Genomic DNA, 20906 nt, shown 5'->3' with positions numbered 1-20906 from the left:
AGGTCTATGCTGTGCACTGAACGAGGTAGGGGTCCTGTGGAAAAAAACAGTATGTGATCATGTAATTAAAAACTATCAAAATGCACAGGCACAAGGGAGCTGAATTAAGGTTGCACAGACAAACTTAATTCTGGCATTTCCTAACTTTGGAGTGCTTAACTTTGCAACCTTAATAATGTCCTTTTAAGGTTATTTGTGTACACGCAATTCCCTAGGTTTTTTAAAAAGAAAACTGAAAATCCACGACACCCCACAGGAATTCCATGCTGTGGCATCAGAGTGACCCACATTGATCACCAGCAGGGTTGGAGTATTTAGATCAGCTGTACAGACCTCTACTACTTGAGCAAATGGAGTAAATGAGAGGATGGCAACCTATTACTGCTATGTCGACCAGCACTACAGGCAGATGAGAAAAACTTTGCCCTCGAGTTTCACAGATATTTGCTGACAGGAGAGGAATGGTAAGTCAGAGATCTTGGATTCCAGTCCAGGCTCTGGAGGGGAACATTCTTCAGTAGGTATAGACTCTTCTGCCTGTTCCCCTAAAGCGACTCCTTCAACACTGTCCCCTCCAACCAGTCCCTTTCCCACCCAAGCTCCTCGTCTCCTCACCTATCGAGTGCCAGTGTCCACTCCTCAGACTTCTCATCAGTCTCAGACTTGTTGCCCAGCCAGACCAAGTTTCCCTCCACCCCCATCTGGCTCCACATCTGATGCTGCCTCCATCCCCCACCTTAGCCTCCAATCACTTTCCCTCTTCTACTACCCATGTTCCCCCATCCCCACTGGCTCCCAGTCTCAATCTTCTCATCAAGTTTTAGTGCCCCCTCCCCCAATCCAACTCACTATCCCAATCTCTTTGCCCAGGCAGTGTCAGTTCTCCCCCCATGCTCAGCTCCTCATCAGATCTGTCTCCCCATCCCCATTTCCTCCTTTCCCCCAGGTTCCTCATCCAGTGCTAAGCTCTCACATTGCAACAGCTGAGCGTAATACTTTCTTCTATCTCCAGTTGGCTAGGAGACTCCCTCCCATCCTGGTGGATGAAGGCCTGGCCTCACTTATTTATGCCTGTGTCACCCCTCAACCAGATTACAGCAATGTGACATACTATGCATGAAACCGTCAGCATCTGGGAAGCTCCAACAAGTACAAAATGCCACAGTGCATCTCCTCAGCTACCATGAGCACAACATACCCATTCTCCCTCTCTACATTAGCTTCCCATAGAACTTCGAATCAAATTCAAGGTCTTGGTCCTTGTCTTCAACTCATTGTCCAGAATACCTAAAAGACCAGCCCCAGAGAACCTAAAACTCCAGATCAAAGAGCATGGTCGAAAACTTCACTCCTCTGGCACAATGGAACTCTCAACAATAAGAATGTGCGCAACTTTAAATAAGTATGTTCTCTAATAGATCAGCAATGTAACAACGAAACAATGTTAACTGGGATGACGTTAAGTGAGGAGTTACTGTATGGTGCTGAACATGGTATAAAACCTGTATAGAATAGAATCCAAACTCTGTTCCCCACCCCTAAATTTTCCTCCCAGCCCCAGTCGCCTTATCCAGCTATTCAGAGTCCCCTCACAGCTCCCAGTTCCCTTGCTTAGCCAGTATCAGTCTCCCCGACTACCCTAAATCCCAGTCGTAATCCCATCGTAATCTACTCCCTCTTATCCCTTTCTGCATTTGAATCAGGCAGTTTCCTCCCCCATGCTGCCTTGTCCCATTAGGGAAGTCATTAAGAGCAGAGGAGAGTGTCCCAGCTCTCAGTTGAGGTGCCCAGATTTGGCAAGGTACACACCTACAACTGCAAAGAAAACGCTGCTCAGCCCTGCTAGGAAGCCTCTGTTGAGCATGTGCAAACTGATTTTTCAAAGGCTTATAACATGGCCACATTTGGGCAGATTTTCATGGGAATGGTGAAAGGCACAACCCTGCCAAGTCCTTGCTCCAAAGCATGGCGGTACTAGAGCTGTTCAAAGGAAAGTCTGCCAAAATGTAATATGGGGAAAACCATGTATTTTCTCCTAGCTTTATTCTTGGGAATAGGTAAACCATTTTGGCTGGAATTAAAACAAACAAAAAAAATCAACCGAAAGCAGACACCCAGCAAGGAAAATTGCATCCCAGCTGGTTAAAGACTGACAAAATTATAGGCAACTGAAAACAGTCTTATAATGGGAAGAGTCGGTCAACCTAAATAGTAGGTGGTGCTACACTCATGTTTCTAAGTCCCTTTGCATTATTTCTCTGCCCTTGGTGCTCACAATGCTTTCTAAATTAATACTTTAAGTTTAGTTAGTGCTTCCAAATCATTAATAAAATTAAAGCTAGCTCTAATCCCAATACTTGTAGTACCTTGTTAAGGCATCTTCTCCCAATCTGATATTTTACCATTTATTATTATGCTTTGTTTATGGTCCTTCAGCCAATGTTCAGTCCATGTAACAGTAATCACTTACAAGTCTAGTTGCAAAATGAATTAACATAAGATTTCATGACTTAATTAAAAATTGTACTAAATACAAAACATATTACATATTTTGCTTTGCTTTCACTCACTCACTTTGAAATGCTGCCTAAAACAATTGAGTTTGTTAGGTAATTTGTTCATAAATTGGTGCTGCTTATTACTTATATTTTTGTAATCCTCTAGATATTATTTAGTGTTTTCTTAACATTTGTTCCTTTTTTTAAAAACATAAAACATTTGGGACAGTAATGGTCAGAAATTTTGTTTAACACTAGTACTCCATTTCTTTTCTCCAGTTGTCCATAACCTCTATGGTAGTCAAAGACTTTTCAGAAGCACAGTCAGTCATACAAGAAGTTTGTTATGTAATTCTTCTAATGCCCTCACATGTTTTCCCATCCAGCTGATGTGTACATTTAAGTGTCACATATAGTCTCTTAATCAGTTGCTCCTTATAGAAACATTTACTTTCTAATCAACCCAATCTATTTTATGATTCTTGTTCAATCTGTTTTAACAAGAAGTACAATAGCTCAGTCATATGAATCCATTTTATTCCTTCATTAAAACTGTTCTCTCTCTCTAGTACTCATCACCCTAATTTGTTTCTAAGAGTCCTCCTCATTCCCTTTAGCTCCTGGTTAGCATCTTTTCATTCTATTAAGGTTTTCCTATATCTTCTGTATAAGCTACAGATGACTATATTCTTGTAGTGTAATACTACTTCATATCATACTCTACTCATCTCCTATTTCTTCAAGATTTGCATTCCTGTAATTTGTTTTCTAATAATCCTGTATGCTGTAGACTCAGACTGATGTCTCAGATTGCTTGTTTCCAAACAAATTCCGTGGCCAGATACTTCTCAAGTGAAAGACCTGTCACTGCAAGAGCTTACCTAGTCTTTGGAAGTAGTTACCAAATATCTGGTGCCTCCATTGCTCCAGATATTCACCCAATGGAATAAGAAATCATACAAAGGTCTCTTCTAGATTTGGATTACTGAGACAATACAGATCAGGAGTCCTCACTACCTCTCAGAGCTTCTCATGTTGCTCTAACATAGGATTACAGATAGCAAGCTGGGAGTTTAATAGCCAAACAAGTAGACCCCCATCCACGCTGAGCCAGAGCCCAACCTAAGTGTAGAAAAGGAATATCTGCCTCAAATAAATAAACAAACCATTCCAGACATTTTAGCTGGTGTGCTGGAGGATAATTTCAGTGAGAGGTTTTGATCTCCCACTCCGAGAGATGCAGAAGGGCTGTGGAGTCTCTGGATCTGTATGTGGTTTGGTCTTGCAAGATGGAGTCATAGGAGAGACTGCCTACATCTTAGTGGGAAGCTGTTTTTCCCTCCCATGTTATCTTGCCTGCAAAAGTTGGAACTGTCAAAGTGGGAGGTGGAGGTGACATGGGAGCAGAGAGATTTGTACCAGATTAGAAAGTCTTCCTATTAGGGAAGATGGTATTTGGGAGCCTTCATGTTTAATCTCAATAACTCTCTATGCCAGCTCATCTATAAGAATGCAACAGGAGGCTCTCCAACACTGTGTTCCACAGCCCTAATTGAGGAGCCTCCAGTTGTGTTCCTGTAGATGTACTGGTGTAGTGGGTTATTGAGATTAAATATATACAGTAAAAAGTAGTGTTATCCTTCACTTTACCAACCGGAAAGCTCTATAAACTGGCATTTCTGATCTTCATTGAAAGTCCAGTTTATAGTCCAGTTGGTGCGGGGCCGGTAGGCTCCCTACCTGGCTCTGTGTGGCTCCCCGTAAGTGGTGACATGTCCCTGCTGCTCCTAGGTTAAGGAATGGCCATGAGGGGTTCGGAGTGTGGGAAGGAGTGTGACGTGCCAGGTCCGGGCACTGTTCACCTTGAGCGGCTCCCCGGGAGCGGCAACATGTCCCTGCTGCTCCTAGGCGGAGGCGCAGCTAGGCAGCTCCACGCACTTCCCCCACCCGCAGGTGCTGTCCTCACAACTCCCATTCGCCATGGTTCCTGGCCAATGGGAGCTGCGGAGCCAGCGCTCGGGGAAGAGGCAGCACACAGAGTCACCCAAGATGAACCTGCCCAGATCTAGCACCCCACACCCCCTCCTGTGCCCCAATCGCCTGCCCCCAAACTTCCGTGCCTCGCACTCCCTCCTGCACCTCAACCGCCAGCCCTGAGCCCCCGTCCCACACAGAAACTCTCTCCCTGTTAACCAGAATTTTTTACTTATCGGCACCTCGCATTCCCCAACATGCTGTGTATAAAAGCTCTTCCTCATAGGAAGATGACCAATCTGGCCAATAACAATGAGGAAGTCAAATCAGAGCAAGACATTAAACCTGACTAGCCAAAGAAAATTGATAGCTGACACCTTATTCTAGGGAGGAAGTCTCCTTGTTTCCAGAGATATTTCTCCAAATGTGTCACCTGTGGAAGTGGGCAGTTTCCAGTTACACCAGCACTTACACTATTTCAACTTGTCAAAGATCCCAGATGAGCAAGCAAAGGGAAGAGATGTTCTTTTTTACCTGAACAGATCCATACCTCTTATATCTGGTCTATGCTAGCCCACTCCCACTACCAGTACTATAGGAAGCATGAAATGGCCAATATAATGACCAGGCTGCAAAAAAATGCTTTTCCTCATGACCCTTCGAACACCATGCCTTCTCTAAGTTCTGCAGTTCTTAACAGACTTCATATTAGTCCTGGGAAGCCTGGGTAAAGTTACTTACAATGGGAACAGAGAGAGAGCTCTGCAGTGAAGTATTCTCTGATGATTGCATGACTGCTGTCAGGGAATCCTCACAGGCTTTCAGAAAGACTACAGAACTGCCTGATAGCTGGAAGAAAGTAACCAGTCATACAACAAAGTTCATAGGGACTTTGTTCTGTGAGTCAAAAATCAGAACAGAGGTAAAAACCCTTTCAGAAGTATAGTCACTGACTACCTTGCCAAAGTAGCAGCAGCAATATGTCCAGTGCCACCATGAAGTCAATATGCTTCAGGTTAGCCTAGTTTCTAAATGGAGTTTCCAGAAGCGAAGACTCTGTCAGTCAGATCTGCTTCCTCAAGATCTGCCCAGCAAGATTATCAGAAGTGACTCCTGAATAAGGATAAGGAATAAGGAAAAATCTAAAGGCTGTGAATTTTCCTAATTTAAGCAGACAGTAACGCTATAACAGATTAGCAAGAACCAAGAACATATACCCCCTCCTGTCTCAAAATGCACATTGGCAAATACAGAGCTTTAACACTTGGTATTGTCACCTTTTCTAACAGCTGAAGGCTTCTGAAAACCACTCCGATACCATCAGTTTTGAACTGAATCACATGAAAAATGCAGGCTTAATTGTTGTTACATTTGGGCTGTGATGGAGGGCCCCATAACAATAGAAGACGAGTCAAGCAATAATTTGTGTTTCATGGCAGTTGAATAAAGGAAATTTAGTAAAGCCCACACTAACTCCCTCCACTATGTTCGGCAGAAAAGGAAAGTAAGCATATGCACCAAGAAGAGCAGTATTATAGCTAGGTTAGCCATTTGAAAGTCAGCTATTTAATTAAAGGGTCTTTGTATTTTCAACAGCCCATCTCTTAAAAAACAGAGATGGTTCAAAACTCTACTGTATGCAGTATGTAGAAAAAATTGGTTTGAAAATTAGGAGTGGCTGCCCTAGATGCAGAGAAAGGGTATGTGCTTGAAGAGTTCGCTGAGTGAAAATAACTAGGGCTGATTGACACGGGGATATCAAAATACGCAAGAGCTTTTTAGGCCTACTCTATACCTAAAACTTAGGTAAACCTAGCTATATCGCTAAGGGGGTTGAAAAATTCACACCCGAGACACACAGTTAAGCCAATCTCAGACAATGGAAAAATTCTTCTTTCAACATAGTTACTGCCTCTCAAAGGGGTGGAAAACCCTTTCCGTTGCTATAGCAAGTGTCCACACTATAGCAGTATAATCCAACTGTATACCTATAATCCAACTGTATCACCATAGAGCTTGTAGAGTAGACATACCTTTTAAAGACACAGGATCTCTATTTTCTCTGTAACCAAAGCTATGGGCTGGTCTACACTAGAAAACTTAAGTCCACCAAGCTACACCATTCAGCGGTGTGAAAAATTCTTCTGTTAATCTAGCTGGCATCTCTGTGAGGTAGATTACCTACACCAATGGGAGAACCCCTTCCATCAGCACAGGTAATTTCATACAGACATCCCCAAAGACAAGAAAAACCCATAACTTCTAAAGAGAGGTAACAAATGGTAAATGGCTTATGGAATGCACATCCCTCTCTCAGGCTGTCTACACACTACATAGCTTTTAGCCACAGGGGGCTTTTTTAAGCACCTGTAAACGAAAAAAATTTTTGTCGTTCAATTGGCAGTGTAGACGAGCCCTCAGAGTCAGTCAATGGGCATGGGCAGAGATTTACACTTTCAGCAAGCAGTACTGCCCTCAGGCCGCAGCAGGCAAACACAAAGAGAGAAGCCAAAAATACAAAGATGAGAGCTGGTTATGGTGTTTGTCACAAGGACCCACACAGTCAAAGCCATTTGCTTCTACTATAGCTAGAAGTTGTGACAGCCACAGTTTCTGTAGCCTGTTGGTCACAAGACAAAGTCTTCAACATAATATAATGGAGGGTCTCAGATACAAGAAGTACAATTTGGCAGCTGAGAGGCTCAGGTACTAAGAATTACCTAAAGATTACCTTCCACACGTGAGAAGTGTGGCTTTATACCCTGTTAAAAGCAGAGTACCTTGTAAGAACAGATACATCTCTTTCAGTAAATTAGAATTTAACCCCCTCTCACCCTGGAAAAAAGAATTATATGTATATACACACTGTAGTCACCCAATCCTATTTGTCTAGAAAAGGTAGTTTAATTTTTCTCCACTCCTTGAACATAGATCAAATGCTCAAAAGACCCAGTCCCAGTTCAGAAGCTGAAACAACTCAGAGCAGCTTTTTCCTATTAATGCCCCAGATATCACCTCTGAAGATTTCTTCACCCAGTGATTCCCAATATGTTTTTTTCCTTCTCAAGTATTGGCATATTAGAAATGCACATATTAAGTGAAGTATTTTCAGCTCTATATTTGTGACCTGCTTTGTTTAGATAACAGCATGTGTTTTATAGGTAGGGCAGCAACAACCCTTATATTAAGATTGTCTAATACTTTCCATTACACATTCGACTTAAAAAAAAAACAGCTCTAGTAATTCAATGATTTGCAGTAAGACTTGGAATTCTGGCAAAGGGGCAGACCTGGGGTAAGTGAGGTGCCTTTTGCTGTTCCCATGAAAATCCATTTGGATTTGGTGCACTTAAAAGATCTGAAATGGTCCTGTTCCATCTGTTTTTTGCTCAGTACAACTTGCTAAAAGCCTGCTATCAAAATTCCTTACCATTCCATTAGCAATGCTCATGCATCAACTCACCATTTCCTTTCAGCATGCCACACAGACCTGTAACTCCTGACAAGACACACAAAATGTATCCTCCTATTTCTCCTCCCTATATTTGAACACCCAACTGCCTGGCGGGGAGGGGCGGGGGAGAGTCTGACCTGGGTTGGGAGCCAGGAAGCCATAAGTTTTAGATTTCTTCTAAATTGTTGTTAATAATTTGGTGCCCTTCACAATCATTACTGAGCAAGGCCTCATGCTCCACTGTCAGGTTACACAAGGAGGAAACAGAACTCCGATCTTTGATATAGCTGACCCAAGTCTCACCCACTTCACCATATGGACTTTTTCTGAAAGAGTCAGCCAAATCTATGTTCTTGGCTATGCTGTCTAAAATGGGGCTACTCATACATATGCAATCGTTAAATGTCAAGTGGGTGGAGTTAATTTTTGATCTAAGGAGACAGATGAATACACATATAAAAATAATTCTTATATTCCCATCAAAACAGAATTACCTGTTTTTAAAATCAAAGATTCAGTTTTATCAAGAAATAGTCCATAGTTTGGCATTTTCACTAGTTTGACACACTAACACATTCAAAACCAAACCTGCAAACTAAAATCAGAGGGTATAACAGCATTTGAAAACATCTGCATGTGCCTCACTCTTTTACATGTTAGTTTTAAGCATTAGGTTATTCTTTTTATTTTTTTAAATCAAACTTTAACCCAAAGCATTTTTAGAAGATCAAGATAGTAAGGCAATTACAGGAAAAGCAAATTCAACTGTCTCTTCACTGCAGGAACTGCTATGCTGTATATCTTGAACCGGATACATACATTTAAAAATAACCATTATCAAAGTTTCTTTAAATTAAGTATCAGAGAGGTAGCCATGTTAGTCTGGATCTGTAAAAGCAGCAAAGAATCTTGTGGCACCTACAGACTAACAGACATTTTGGAGCATGAGCTTTCATGGGTGAATACCCACTTCGTCGGATGTGGTTCTTTAAATTAAGAATCCAAGTTAAAAATACAGGTTGTGATAGTGTATCGTGAAAACTGAAGAACAGTGTGCTTGTTCTAGCTCCAGGCTCAGTCAGGAATGTGATGTGGCTACAACTTCTCACCAACAAAGTTAATCTCATAAACTATAATCCACGGGGAAACAGAGAGAAGCAGTAACCCAAAAAGCAAATTTCTGACTGCAACCTCTTCTCACACAGCCTGCAACAGTAAAAGTCTTGTATACCCTTTTGCCAATACTGTCTGTTTATGAAGAGGTTGTCGTCAGACTAATTCTGTTTAACCCACTTCACAGAAACGCAGTATTGGAAGACTGTCCAAATTCACATTAGTATTTTAACAGATGAAAACAGTTCTCTTTGTTATAAATATCAAATATAAGAAGGGAATCAGTATCACAAGTACAAACTCAGCCCAAAAAAAGGATTAATTAATTTGATAGTACCAAAACATGTGCCAGGCACTTTACAAAAAGAAACTGTCTCTGTCCTAAAGAGTTTACAATCTAATTTTAGATGTGGCATGAGTGACACAAGAGAGAAGGAAAAGACACTTTCAGCAATAAGACAGTAACAATAGCTAGGCTGAATGATCATGCAAATTGTTTTCATGAGCTAAGTAGGGATCGGCCTGATTAACAACTGAATAAAAAAAAAAACCATGGAAAATCTAAGTTACCTGCTACAAATGGCATGTGTTCGGGGCACACCCTTCACTACCACAGTCACTACCGAACCCTGGTGGACTCTCTTTTGGGTGACACATAAAAATCAGTGTCTTGGTTATTACTGCCCCTACAGGACATCTTGCAAGAGTAGCGATTTTAACGTTGGCACCATAACCAAATTCATGCTACTTCTTTCTGCCTAAACAAAATGTCACCCGATGTGTCAACCGGCTGTATAATATATTCATCTTTTCCTATCTGATCTATTGTGCAGTGTTGCTGCACTGTACTAAACAACTTCCACATTCCTTTCAAAAGAGACTGCATTTTGATGATGGATGAAGTGACTATATGTTCACTGATTTAGTTTTTAGAGGCCCCTGGGATTCTTTGATATTCAATAACTATAAAAAGGGAACTTTTCTTACTACCAATTTCTTCTCTGGGTTCAGGATTCTACTGGCACAGAACAGAAAAATAGTTCCTCCTCACATGCACATTAGAACAGAGAGGAACCAGTGAAAAGCTCATTTTACAGCACTTTGTTTAGCTTAGCACCACTCACTTGTCCTACTCTCTCCTCACTCAGTACTTCCACAGTAGGAAAAACAAATTGGTTTTGATTAGTAGCCCGTATAAAAACCTCACATTTTCACAGATTCTTTTATAGATTCCTAACTAATCAACAGAGATGAGTGTACACCAGAGGAATCTAGGACACAAAAGAATTGGTGGTAAGAAAATTCTCCTTTATGGAGCCTGGCTCAATTAGCACAGAACAGACTGGATCTATTTAACATTCCCCATTAAGATTTAGGGAGAGAAAGAATGTCATAGGTATCCAAATTCCCTAAAATGACATTTTCTCAGCCAAAAATTTTAACAGGAAGACACCTATTGCTTGGAGACCCAAACAAGCCAAGGTTTACTGAGAACAGTCTGGTAGATTACTGCATGAAAGATATCTCCAAAGATGGAATGACCAGCTCTATTGTCAGATTTACACTTGCAAAGAGCACAACACAAGAGCCCTGTACAAATTTCCCTACTGTAGCCTTACTGCTCTCTGCTTTGAAGGTTGCTGTAGCTCAAGAAGAGCGAACAAAGATGATGAAAGTTTGTAGGCCTCTGACATGCAAGAACAAATCCATCTTACTTACTAATAAATTCATCTGTACTTTGGCCTTCAAAGGCGGCCAATTTATACATCATTTTGCCCTTTTGCTTCCTTCTGTCATCTGCACTCATGCCGAGTCCAAAAAATGAAATCACAAGACAAAAATAACCTAGGCCTGTAAGGAAAATGTTTTCCCTAAAGGAATGAGACTGCAGTATTCCAGTGAGGCAGGAGAAAACAAGGAGAGCAGAGTGGAGTCTAAATTGGACTCCAAATGACAGCTTCCCATTGTCTGTTAATCCTACTTAATCTACATATAACAAGCATCTTCACATCTGCTCCAACACTGTAAAACAAAGTTACATTTATTCTGTTCTGAGAGGGTTTACATTAATACTCCAAAAAGCAATGGTATTTATGTGTTTGTTAAATAAAGGGCTTGTACAGAGAACAAGTAGCATTTACAACTCCTTGCTGAAAGGCTAATAACTATAAATGCACTTTTTAAGTAAAACTTCCACTTGCAGATACTGAATTAATATTTGCTTTAAGAATGGGTCTGCAGAGAAGTAGTTGCCCTGTGCATGTGTACATACCTTTGTCCTTCTTGAAGTCCAAAGCATCTTCCTTATCTGTCACTATTTCCTTCATGTTGATAATGCTTTGATGGTTAAGCTGTCGAAGAATCTTAATCTCCCGAATAGCTGTAATTGGAAAACCTTCCTTTTCATTATCCAGCCGTACTTTCTTTAGCGCCACCATTTCTCCTATGAGGAGGTTTAAATATAAAAACATGAAGGATAGCACTCAAACAAATGAAGTTCAGATTTTTTGTCACTCAATACATTCTTTTTGAATTACAATATTTAAAAAAAAGATATCATTCATGTTCCAGTATGTGCACCTGCACTAAAAATAAAATAAAAAAGTAAATTCAGGTCCATGTTAAGAACACACTCACAGCTCAGACACCAAATCTTTTGCAGAAGTGAAACTATAAGACAACTTTCTCACAACTACTAAATAGCCTTCTTCCTTCTTTCTCATCTGCAATCGGATCTGCCTCCTTGGGTTTCCAATCACTAAGCACATACACAAGAATGAGTCAACAGCATCTCTACATTTAAAGGCCTATGCATGCTGCAGATTTCACATTACAGGACACCTGAGGTCGGAAATAGAGGAAGGTTCTTTTTTGCATCTTTTTTCCTTTTGATAAGCAATACATCTAGCACATTTGTAATATAGCAGATAATACTAATGTAAAGGGAGATCAAACAAGAAAATAAAACAACATACATCAGGAAACTTAATCTCAAAATACTGCTTATTATAAGGTGCTGACCAAAATGTCCTTTGATAGCCCATGGTTGGTGTTCTGAGAAAGCCATAAAATAAACAGATAGGCAATTACAAGTTTTACAACATTTCAGCTTTTAATTAAACTATGATGCCATAAATGAGAATTATCTGACTACTATAGGAAAAGCAACCTTAGAGATCACATTTTAGATCAGGAGGCCCTCCTCCTTTATATTATTTCAGGAAGTAGCTATGAAGGTGCAAGAAGGAGAAACTGCAAAGTTCCAGAATATACCCTTTGTTCAACAGCTTCTTTCATCAATAGCTCCTACAAGCATTACTGCTGTGCCTCTCTCTTTTCTTTCTCACTTTAACGGTCTTCAAGGCATGAAAGCTGAAGTAAGAAATTGGCCAAAAAATACCTGCACCCTATGCTTCTAGCAATAACCCGCAGTTACATGATTTTAAACAGCATAAAGAAATTACTACTACTATGGAGAACTACCAGGATCAAAACCCAACACAATTCTGAAGAATTTTCCAAGATGAGAAGGGCAGAAAAGCATAAGCATTTTACAAAATATACCAAATTAAATCCATGTAATACTGCAATTCTGTAGTTAACAGCACTCATTCATTATATATTTTTAGATCTTACCCGTATCCTTATCCCTGGCTTTGTAAACTTGCCCATAAGTGCCTTCTCCAATAATGCCAATTATATCAAATTTATCCACACAGCGTTTTCCCCAGTCAATGTCTTTTTCCTTTGTTTCACCGTGGCGTGGTCCACATATTCTGTTAAATAAAAATTAGCTCTAAAAATACATCCACAAAAAAATCAAAATGTTCAGAAATAAGTTATCTGTAAAAAGTAACCTTTTTCATATTACTAACTTCTTAGAAAAATAGATCTGAGAGAACTGAATGAATTCAACTTTCAACATTTATGTTCTTTTAATTTCTCTCAGCTTGGATAAAGAAAACAGACTAGTTAGATGGCAAATGAAACAAACTCTTTCCAATTGCTTTGCACTTCTCCTGTCTTAGCACAAAACTGCATTGTTCGCATTGAAAACACCACAAAGGAATGTTTGTTTAAAAATGGTCTCTACTGAAATTTATTAAAAAAGCAAAATTATTTTGTCTCAGGAAAGCGACATTTTGAGTCACATTTTACTTAACAGTTTCTGCATCTGTCCATCCAAAATAATACAGACACACTTCACTAATCTATTAAAAGATGCCTACTCAGTGGTTAGTACATTTAACTATCATACGAGATATCTCATTCAGTATCTACCATCTTCAAAGTGTTACAGATGCAGCAACCTCATTGGTAAAGGATTAATGGGTGCAAAGAAAGGAACATCATCTAGCCTTACATATTAATCACTTTCTGGACAGTTTACACAACAATGAATTTCAAGGAAAAGTTTTTAATGTGGTGCTTTAAGGGAGGGTATACAAGCAAGAGGATATAAAACCAAGTAACTGTCTTAAGCATGGGTTGAGTGGGCACTTTCAGTTCTGCATCTAAAGAGGACCTTCACAGTTACTCACCAACAAGCCTATTCCAAACCACTTTCTTTAAGTCTGCAGTTTCTGCTCATTTGGTCCCTCATCATTACTGCACATAGAAGGGCAGAAGGATGAGGGACCAAAGGATGAGGATAAATAAGAGAATAGGGTTCAGAGAAACTTAGTGGAAATTAGGCAAATAGGGAAATGGTGGGCAGTACAAAATTCCAACTTCTCAAATGGTGCCAGTGCACCTAGGGACTGCCTTGCCTGTCTAGAAGACTCTCAGAAATAAAACATTGAGTCATTTAATGGTTAAAAAACAGGCTTAAATAGCACAAAGTAGAAGTAAATCGACACATCTTGATTCAAGATTTGCTGCAGGCATTAATCTATTTCCAGTACATCCTATGTGGAATAATTATAAAACGACAGGGAAATTATATATATTTCAAATTTTTATATTTTGAAGAAACTTGTGTATCACTTTGTCTTACATGCAGTTCCTTTAAAAAAAAAAAAGGAAGTAGTAAACATACTTAGGCCTCCTTTTGCTGTGTGACTGAACTGCTGGTTTCTTTTCTTCAGGACTTTTGGATAAATCATCTCCTCCAGGCAACTCTGGTGGGAGTGGCAAGTCTGCAAGCAGATGTCGGAGTTTCTTCTCCACTTCCTTTTTAACTGCCTTCACTGAAAGATTCCCTCGCAAACTATAAAAATGAACAGAATCAGCTAAAACGGACTAAAATTCTTTTCTGTTTCATGACTAGAAACCTAATGAGGGTGAGACCTCAGTGGAATTCACCACCAGTGACTATTTCATAGAGTCTGCTTTTGCAGCAGTCTCTGCTTTTACAGCCCGGAGGACGTTTATGTTTTACATGTGACAACTGAACAGAGTGATCTAAGAACTACAGAAAAAAAGAACAGGAGTACTTGTGGCACCTTAGAGACTAACAAATTTATTTGAGCATAAGCTTTCGTGGGCTTTTTGTGCATCCAATGAAGTGGGCTGTAGCCCACGAAGGCTTACGTTCAAATAAATTTGTTAGTCTCTAAGGTGTCACAAGTACTCCTGTTCTTTTTGCGGATACAGACTAACACGGCTGCTACTCTGAAACCTGTCAGAACTACAGAGCTGACTGCCTAGTTCTGCAGAAGCTGTGAACTAAGATGAAGAATACCTTTAATTTTTTCCTGGTGAATGTTAAAGTTAGTCATGACAGCATGTATTAGAGGCCAGGACAGGTAGTCAGGAAACCTGGATTGACCCCTGGTCTAAACGGGGCTAGAGGGGTGAGGGTGTCAACCTAAGATAAGCAACTTAAGTCAGCGTATCTTAGGCTGACTTACCTGGCCATGAGGACGGCAGCGAGTCAACCGGTGCAGCTCCCCCATCGACTCCGCGTCCGCCTCTTGCGAGCTGGAGTTCCGGAGTCGACGGGGAGCGCATTTGGGGATCAATTTATCTGTGTCTAGATGAGATGCAATAAATCAATCCCCGATAGATCCATCTCTACCTGCCGATCTGACGGGTAGTGAAGACCTGCCCTAAGTCTCTGCCACACACTTTACGTGTGAGCTCATGCAATTCAATTAGCCTGGCCTTTTACTATTTTCCCATCTGTGAAGAGAGGATAATACTTACTCATCTTACAACAGTATTTTGAAAGGCACAGTTAGAGCAAAATCTTTTTTTTCTTTTAATTCCATTAAAAAAAATCTGATGCACAAGCAGCATATGAGCACATACATGGAGGCAGAGAGTCTAACTCCATGTCCCACATTGCCTCACACATCTTGTTGCTCCATATGACTGTCACCATTTGGCTGTTATTCACTAGCCTATATTAAAAAAATAAGCTCTTTAAAAATACAGTACTATGGTGACTTTTTCCACTGTTACAGTGGACCTTTTCAGTAACTATATTATTATTATTCCATTGGCAAAACTGGTCTATAAATAATCATTCTGACATTGATTTAAAACTGATCTTGTCTGGAGGCCTCACCATTCTTCAAAGTTTTCAAACTGCAGGGATAGCAATTTGAACCCAAAATTGGTCTACTAAAATAATATGAAAAGTCTAATATAGAACTTTCAATCATATTCCCTCTCATCCACTTATGTCTTTTCATACTCCTCCTTACTGTGTCCCTTCTGCTACTTTGCTTCATTTGCTTCTAAATCTAGAAGGATGTAATACTTATCCTGGGAATGTTACTGGACCAAAATAATCTGTTCGCCCATCCCCGTCAGTCCCATAGTAGTTTAAAATCAGACATTTTTCTAAAAACAGCAATTTTGAAATTAAATGCACCGCCTTATTTTATGGAAAGTGAAAACATAACACTGGAAAGGTTTCTAGCCAGCAAAGGCATCAGGCTTTGGAATTGCCTCCCAATAATAGTAGTGGTTTTAAAATGGAGCTTGATAAGTTGATGAAACTGATTATATGATGTGATTGCTTGCAACAGCTTTACAACCCAGGAGGTTCCTTCCCTTCCAATGTTCTTCCAAAATATTATATAATGTTTATGTATGTTACACAAAAAATAAGCTACTTGTATAATTTAATTCTACCATTGCTTTAGAGTATTAGTTACCATTTGAGCCATCAGAATACCATTTTTTTTTTAAAAAAAAAAAGATCACCTGGCTATCTGAATGTGTTACAAGTAGACAGTGGGTAACATCTCAGATTACTATAAATGAAAGACTAAGGAAAAACTCTCCACACTCCCCGTTTTACTGTACATATTAGACAGCATTTTTTATATAGTCAATTTCTCCCCTTTGTCTTGCACACAACAGGGAAGAGAACATGTTTAAATAGAAAAATGTTACTATAAAAGCCACAACATTACTAAAGGGAGCCAAAGCTTTTTTCAAAAGCAGAATCTTTTAATTTTGAATTGACAGTGTCCTTTAAAATATTTGGACTTGAATTCCTCTTAGACTATTAGAAGTGGAAGTCCAGGTATTTTTCCTTTGAGTTTCAATAAGATCTCCAATCATCTTGTCACAATGTGATATAATCATTTCTAGATTGGTAACGTAATCCAAAAGGTACAATATTTGCCTATCTACTAGATAATTAATTTACATAGATAAAATCAATTGGTAGAGCTAGTTTCCAAAATCCAGTTTGTAATATATTATGTACGCATGGCTCTCCCTAATTTTCAGATTGGTAACTCAACTATTTCTGAATAAAAATATAATCTGAAGTTAAACTGGCTAGGATATATTACAATGCATATTTAGCGTTCTATTTCCGGCAGAAGCTGTTTATCACCTGGGATCAGGAAGCAATTTCTTCTTTCACACCTCAATAAATAAATGCTGCTCAACTGACCATGCCCCTTAGGGGTTAATTTTTTGCCCTCCTCTCTGCTCTAGACCAGATAATTTACAGTAGATATTTGTGACCAGAGTCTTGTTCTCATGAAAACAAAAGGTAGGTTTGTCACTATCTTCGAAGAGAGTATGACTGAGCCATGCATTCCCATGTTCACTACACAAATCCATCATTTTTGGAGGAATGGATTGAATTCTGCTGGCACTTCTGAGGAAAAGAAGCAATTTCTTTCCTACAACACAGGAAATTTGTCAGATATTTCAATCGTATTTCTTTCACAATCTTTGTACTTTAACACATATTACACCCTGTGTTTTTTATATTTATCCATTCATTTATGTCTGAATTCCTAGCAACTTTTATTTACAGGTAAGACACACATGAGCTGCTACTGCACAGTTTAAAATGATAAAGTAAAGCAGACCAAACAAGTGTAAACACTGCTAAATTTGAAAGATTACAATGCTACATAAAGTTTCGTGCTTCTCTCTAGTGGAGGGGTGGGCAAACTTTTTGGCCCGAGGGCCACATCTGGGTGGGGAAACTGTATGCAGGGCCATAAATGTAGGACTGGGGCACGGGGTTGGGGAGGGAGGGGATGCGGTGTGCAGGAAGGGGCTCAGGGCAGGGGTGGGGGTGCGGGAATGGTTCACGATGTGGGCTCCATCCCAGCGCTGCTTACCTCGAGCGGCTCCCAGGTGGCAGCGGTGCACAGCGGGGCTAAGGCAGGCTCCCTGCCTGCCCTGGCCCCGGCCCCGTGCCGCTCCCAGAAGTGGCCAGTATGTCCAGCAGTATCTCCACTACGCGCTGCCTCGCCTGCCTCGAAGCTCCCATTGGCCGTGGTTCCTGCAGGTGGGCCCTCTCCCTCCCCTTCCCTCAGGGGCCGCAGGGATGTGGTGCCGGCCGTTTCCGGGAGCGGCATGGGGCCAGGGGAGGGAGGGAGGGAGCCTGCCTGAGCCCCACTGCGCAATGGGGCTGGCAATCCCATGGGCCAGACTGAAAACCCTGATGGGGCAGATCCAGTCCGCGGGCCATAGTTTTCCCTCCACTGCTCTATCGGTTTAAGTCAAAGCAGTGTCTTTACACAGTTGCATGGAATCTTTAAATCATGTTATCACTGCAGCTTCAATGCTAAGAATATGAAGATGGATGCCTTCACATATTGACTTTTTTTTGGCACTAATCTTTTAAAATCTTAATTTACAAGCTAAGGGCAGACTGAAAACCTGGAGCCTATGAAAGTGTGGTATTGGTAATACACACTCTAGACTCAATATTGCCCAAAAATCAGAGGAAAAGAGCGACAAGCTACAATTTAACAATTTTCTAATACTGATATGGTTTCTATCTCAGAGCTAAAAAAAAAAGGTGAATATGGTCTAGGTTCCATAACCGCCTAGGACCTAGAAATACTTCACCATGGACATCATATTTTCGTAGTTCATATTCACTTCAAAGACAAACTGCTAGCTGCTTTACTTGCTAAAACCAGTGCTCATTACCATTGCAGTGCTTACAACGTTGCTAACCCCTTCAAGAAATAGGGAGTTGCATTCATTACATGTTGTGTAGGGGGTCAGTGCTGTTACTATCAGAGAGGAAAAAATGAACACTGAACTCAAAGCCATGGCAAGTAAATTATGGAGGAACCACCTGAACTTCTCAAATATTGTTACCAAATGCATTTTTTCGTAAGTCTAATTATATGTAGCTGAAGTTATACGAGTTGATTTGAGATCTTAAATTTTTTTTTGTGCGCAAATTATTAAAAAAAAACAAACTTTTCAATCCACCTCTAATTTTCAGCGTGTTCTTCTCCTGTAGAATTTTTACTGACAAAGTTATCTTAGAACAAACCCTTCCCCCACCTTAACACCTGGAATACACAAGTAAATTATTTATACTTATAAGTAATATCTCTGCACCCCTTTAAGTTCCTAATAACCACCATCTTAAATCAAAGTTAACTGAAGAACAGAAACAAACTGCCTAAACTGGAGCTTTTGATCAGTCCTATGCAATTGTGCAGGTTTTTATTTCTTTAAAAATACACATGAATGTATATACTCACCTGTCAGTATCTGTATCTTCAGGCAGCATGGGAGGGAAAGGCAAGGGTGGCAGTGTGGAGGTTAGCAGCGCAACATTTTTATCTTTCTCCTTGGTTCCTACATTTGGTGTATGTGGTTTGTTTTTCTCTTTTACAGTGACTGGTTGCTGCTTTATGGCAACTGATTTATTCTCTTTTACTACTGCTGCTGCTGCTGCTGCTGCTTTCTGTTTAGCCACTTTGTCTACAATCAAATTATTTTCCACCTTTGTTTCCTGAAGAGAGACCTTTGCTTTTGTCTTGTCATTTTTCAAAGTTGCACCACTTGTAGGAGAAGGTGTATGCTCAGTTTTTATTTTCTTCAGATCCTTCACATTGTTTGTTTGAGGTGCACTCACACCAGTGTCAGTGTTTCCCTTAGTAGGCGTAGAGGTGTTTGAAATTTTTGCATTGGCTTTGGCTGCTTCTGCAGCTCTAGCTTTTTTGTTCTTATTCAACTCAGCAGCCAGGCTACTTTTCAGAGTCAGTGTGCTAGGAGAAATACTCGAGTGACGACTTCTGGACCTAGATAATCTGTGCCTGCTGCGAGATCTTGAGTGTCTTGACGAGTAAGGGCTTCTGCTTCGGGATTTTGCTGATCTCCTGCTTCAAAACAGTAAAGATGTGGTCAATTTAGGCTTAAAAATAAATAATGTCTGTTTAACCTGTCTTCCTTATTACTGAACAGCGTTTGCAAACACTGTCACTGCCATGACTATGTTTAAAGGGTGAACATGAATCTAAATAAAGGCATATGGAAAAAACTTTCAGAAACAATGAGAACTCTATCTCTGAATACAATATCCATAGCACAGACATAACCACACAGGACCTAGGGGTATATTATGAATCTTTTTTTAGCAGAGCTCCTTTGTAAAAAGTCATTAGGAAATCACAAAAATATAAGCACACAGAAAACACATTGCACGCTTTCTGATCAGCTGTTCATTTCCTTCCTCAGTGTCAGAACTGTTCTTTGCTGGTTGATAGAAATAACTTGATACTAAGCAACAACTATTTAAAAAAAAAACTACATAAATAGGATAAAAAATTGCTTTGTTGACAGGAAAAAAGTTACGGAACTATTGTAAATTTTGCAATTTTGTGTCTCGTTAATGTTTCTAGTACATATTTAGCAAATTTAAATACTAAGTTACACACTTGAAGAAAAAGAGGAAGAGAAAACTATTTATGAAGCTGAAGTAATATTGCTATAGGAACCTTAATTTGTGAATTTGCTGCCTTATAAAAATGTCTGGTTAACTATTGTTGCAGTAACTTTTTATCATTATCTTATATTTGAGAAATGCTACTGAATAGATAGTTAGAAACTATTGTGAAGAGCTGCGCACAAAGTGGCAAATTGAAAGACAGCATTCAATCTTAACTTTCATTTCTGAGGACATAATGATACAAGCGTAATGCTCTATTCATGCATTTTTGTAATACAGTCCATACTATTTTTTGACCAATAATTCTCCCTGCATATCCCCTACCCCTCATCACAAACATGTGTAACCCACAAACTGTCATACTACTGTATGTTATTTATTTACATTGCAGAAAAGGAAGAGCAATGGGGGAGAGAAGAAAAGAATGTCAATCATCTGGATTTCTGCACAAGTGCAGAGAACAGAACAGGACACACATTTACAAGTGCCCAGGAGGGGAAAATATCCAAAAGAGAAAATGCTGGTAGTTAAAGAGAAAGCTCAGCAATTGTTTGAAGCCATTGTGAAAGATACCAGTTCACATGCATTTTTAGTTTACTAATTCAATAGACTCCATATTTCTACTTGCCTAGTAGTTTTGATTTAGTTTTATGTTGCAAACTACTAGAGGCAAACTGCCAATTTAGACCACAGGTGTTAAAAATTGGCTGCTCTGAGTAAAATATAAACAAAGTGCCCTAACTTA

The 20906-nt window shown here is 39.8% G+C and overlaps 1 protein-coding gene across 2 annotated transcripts in view; it reads right to left on the bottom strand.

The window, feature by feature from the left end:
- Positions 1 to 20906, bottom strand: part of CDK13 (cyclin dependent kinase 13) — a 66091-nt gene that overhangs the window by 32694 nt on the left and 12491 nt on the right. For both annotated transcript variants that reach the window (XM_039525899.1, XM_039525900.1), the window contains exons 2-5: positions 18972 to 19592; positions 14078 to 14248; positions 12676 to 12815; positions 11312 to 11482 (exon numbers count right to left, since the gene is read on the bottom strand). In XM_039525899.1, the coding sequence (XP_039381833.1) occupies positions 11312 to 11482; positions 12676 to 12815; positions 14078 to 14248; positions 18972 to 19592 (1103 nt within the window). The remainder of the gene's footprint in view (positions 1 to 11311; positions 11483 to 12675; positions 12816 to 14077; positions 14249 to 18971; positions 19593 to 20906) is intronic.

This window comes from Mauremys reevesii, linkage group 2, assembly GCF_016161935.1.
Source record: "Mauremys reevesii isolate NIE-2019 linkage group 2, ASM1616193v1, whole genome shotgun sequence".
NCBI classification, from domain to species: domain Eukaryota; kingdom Metazoa; phylum Chordata; order Testudines; family Geoemydidae; genus Mauremys; species Mauremys reevesii.
The sequence above is the reverse complement of the archived record's forward strand: the minus strand, read 5'-3'. Positions and strand labels throughout refer to the sequence as shown.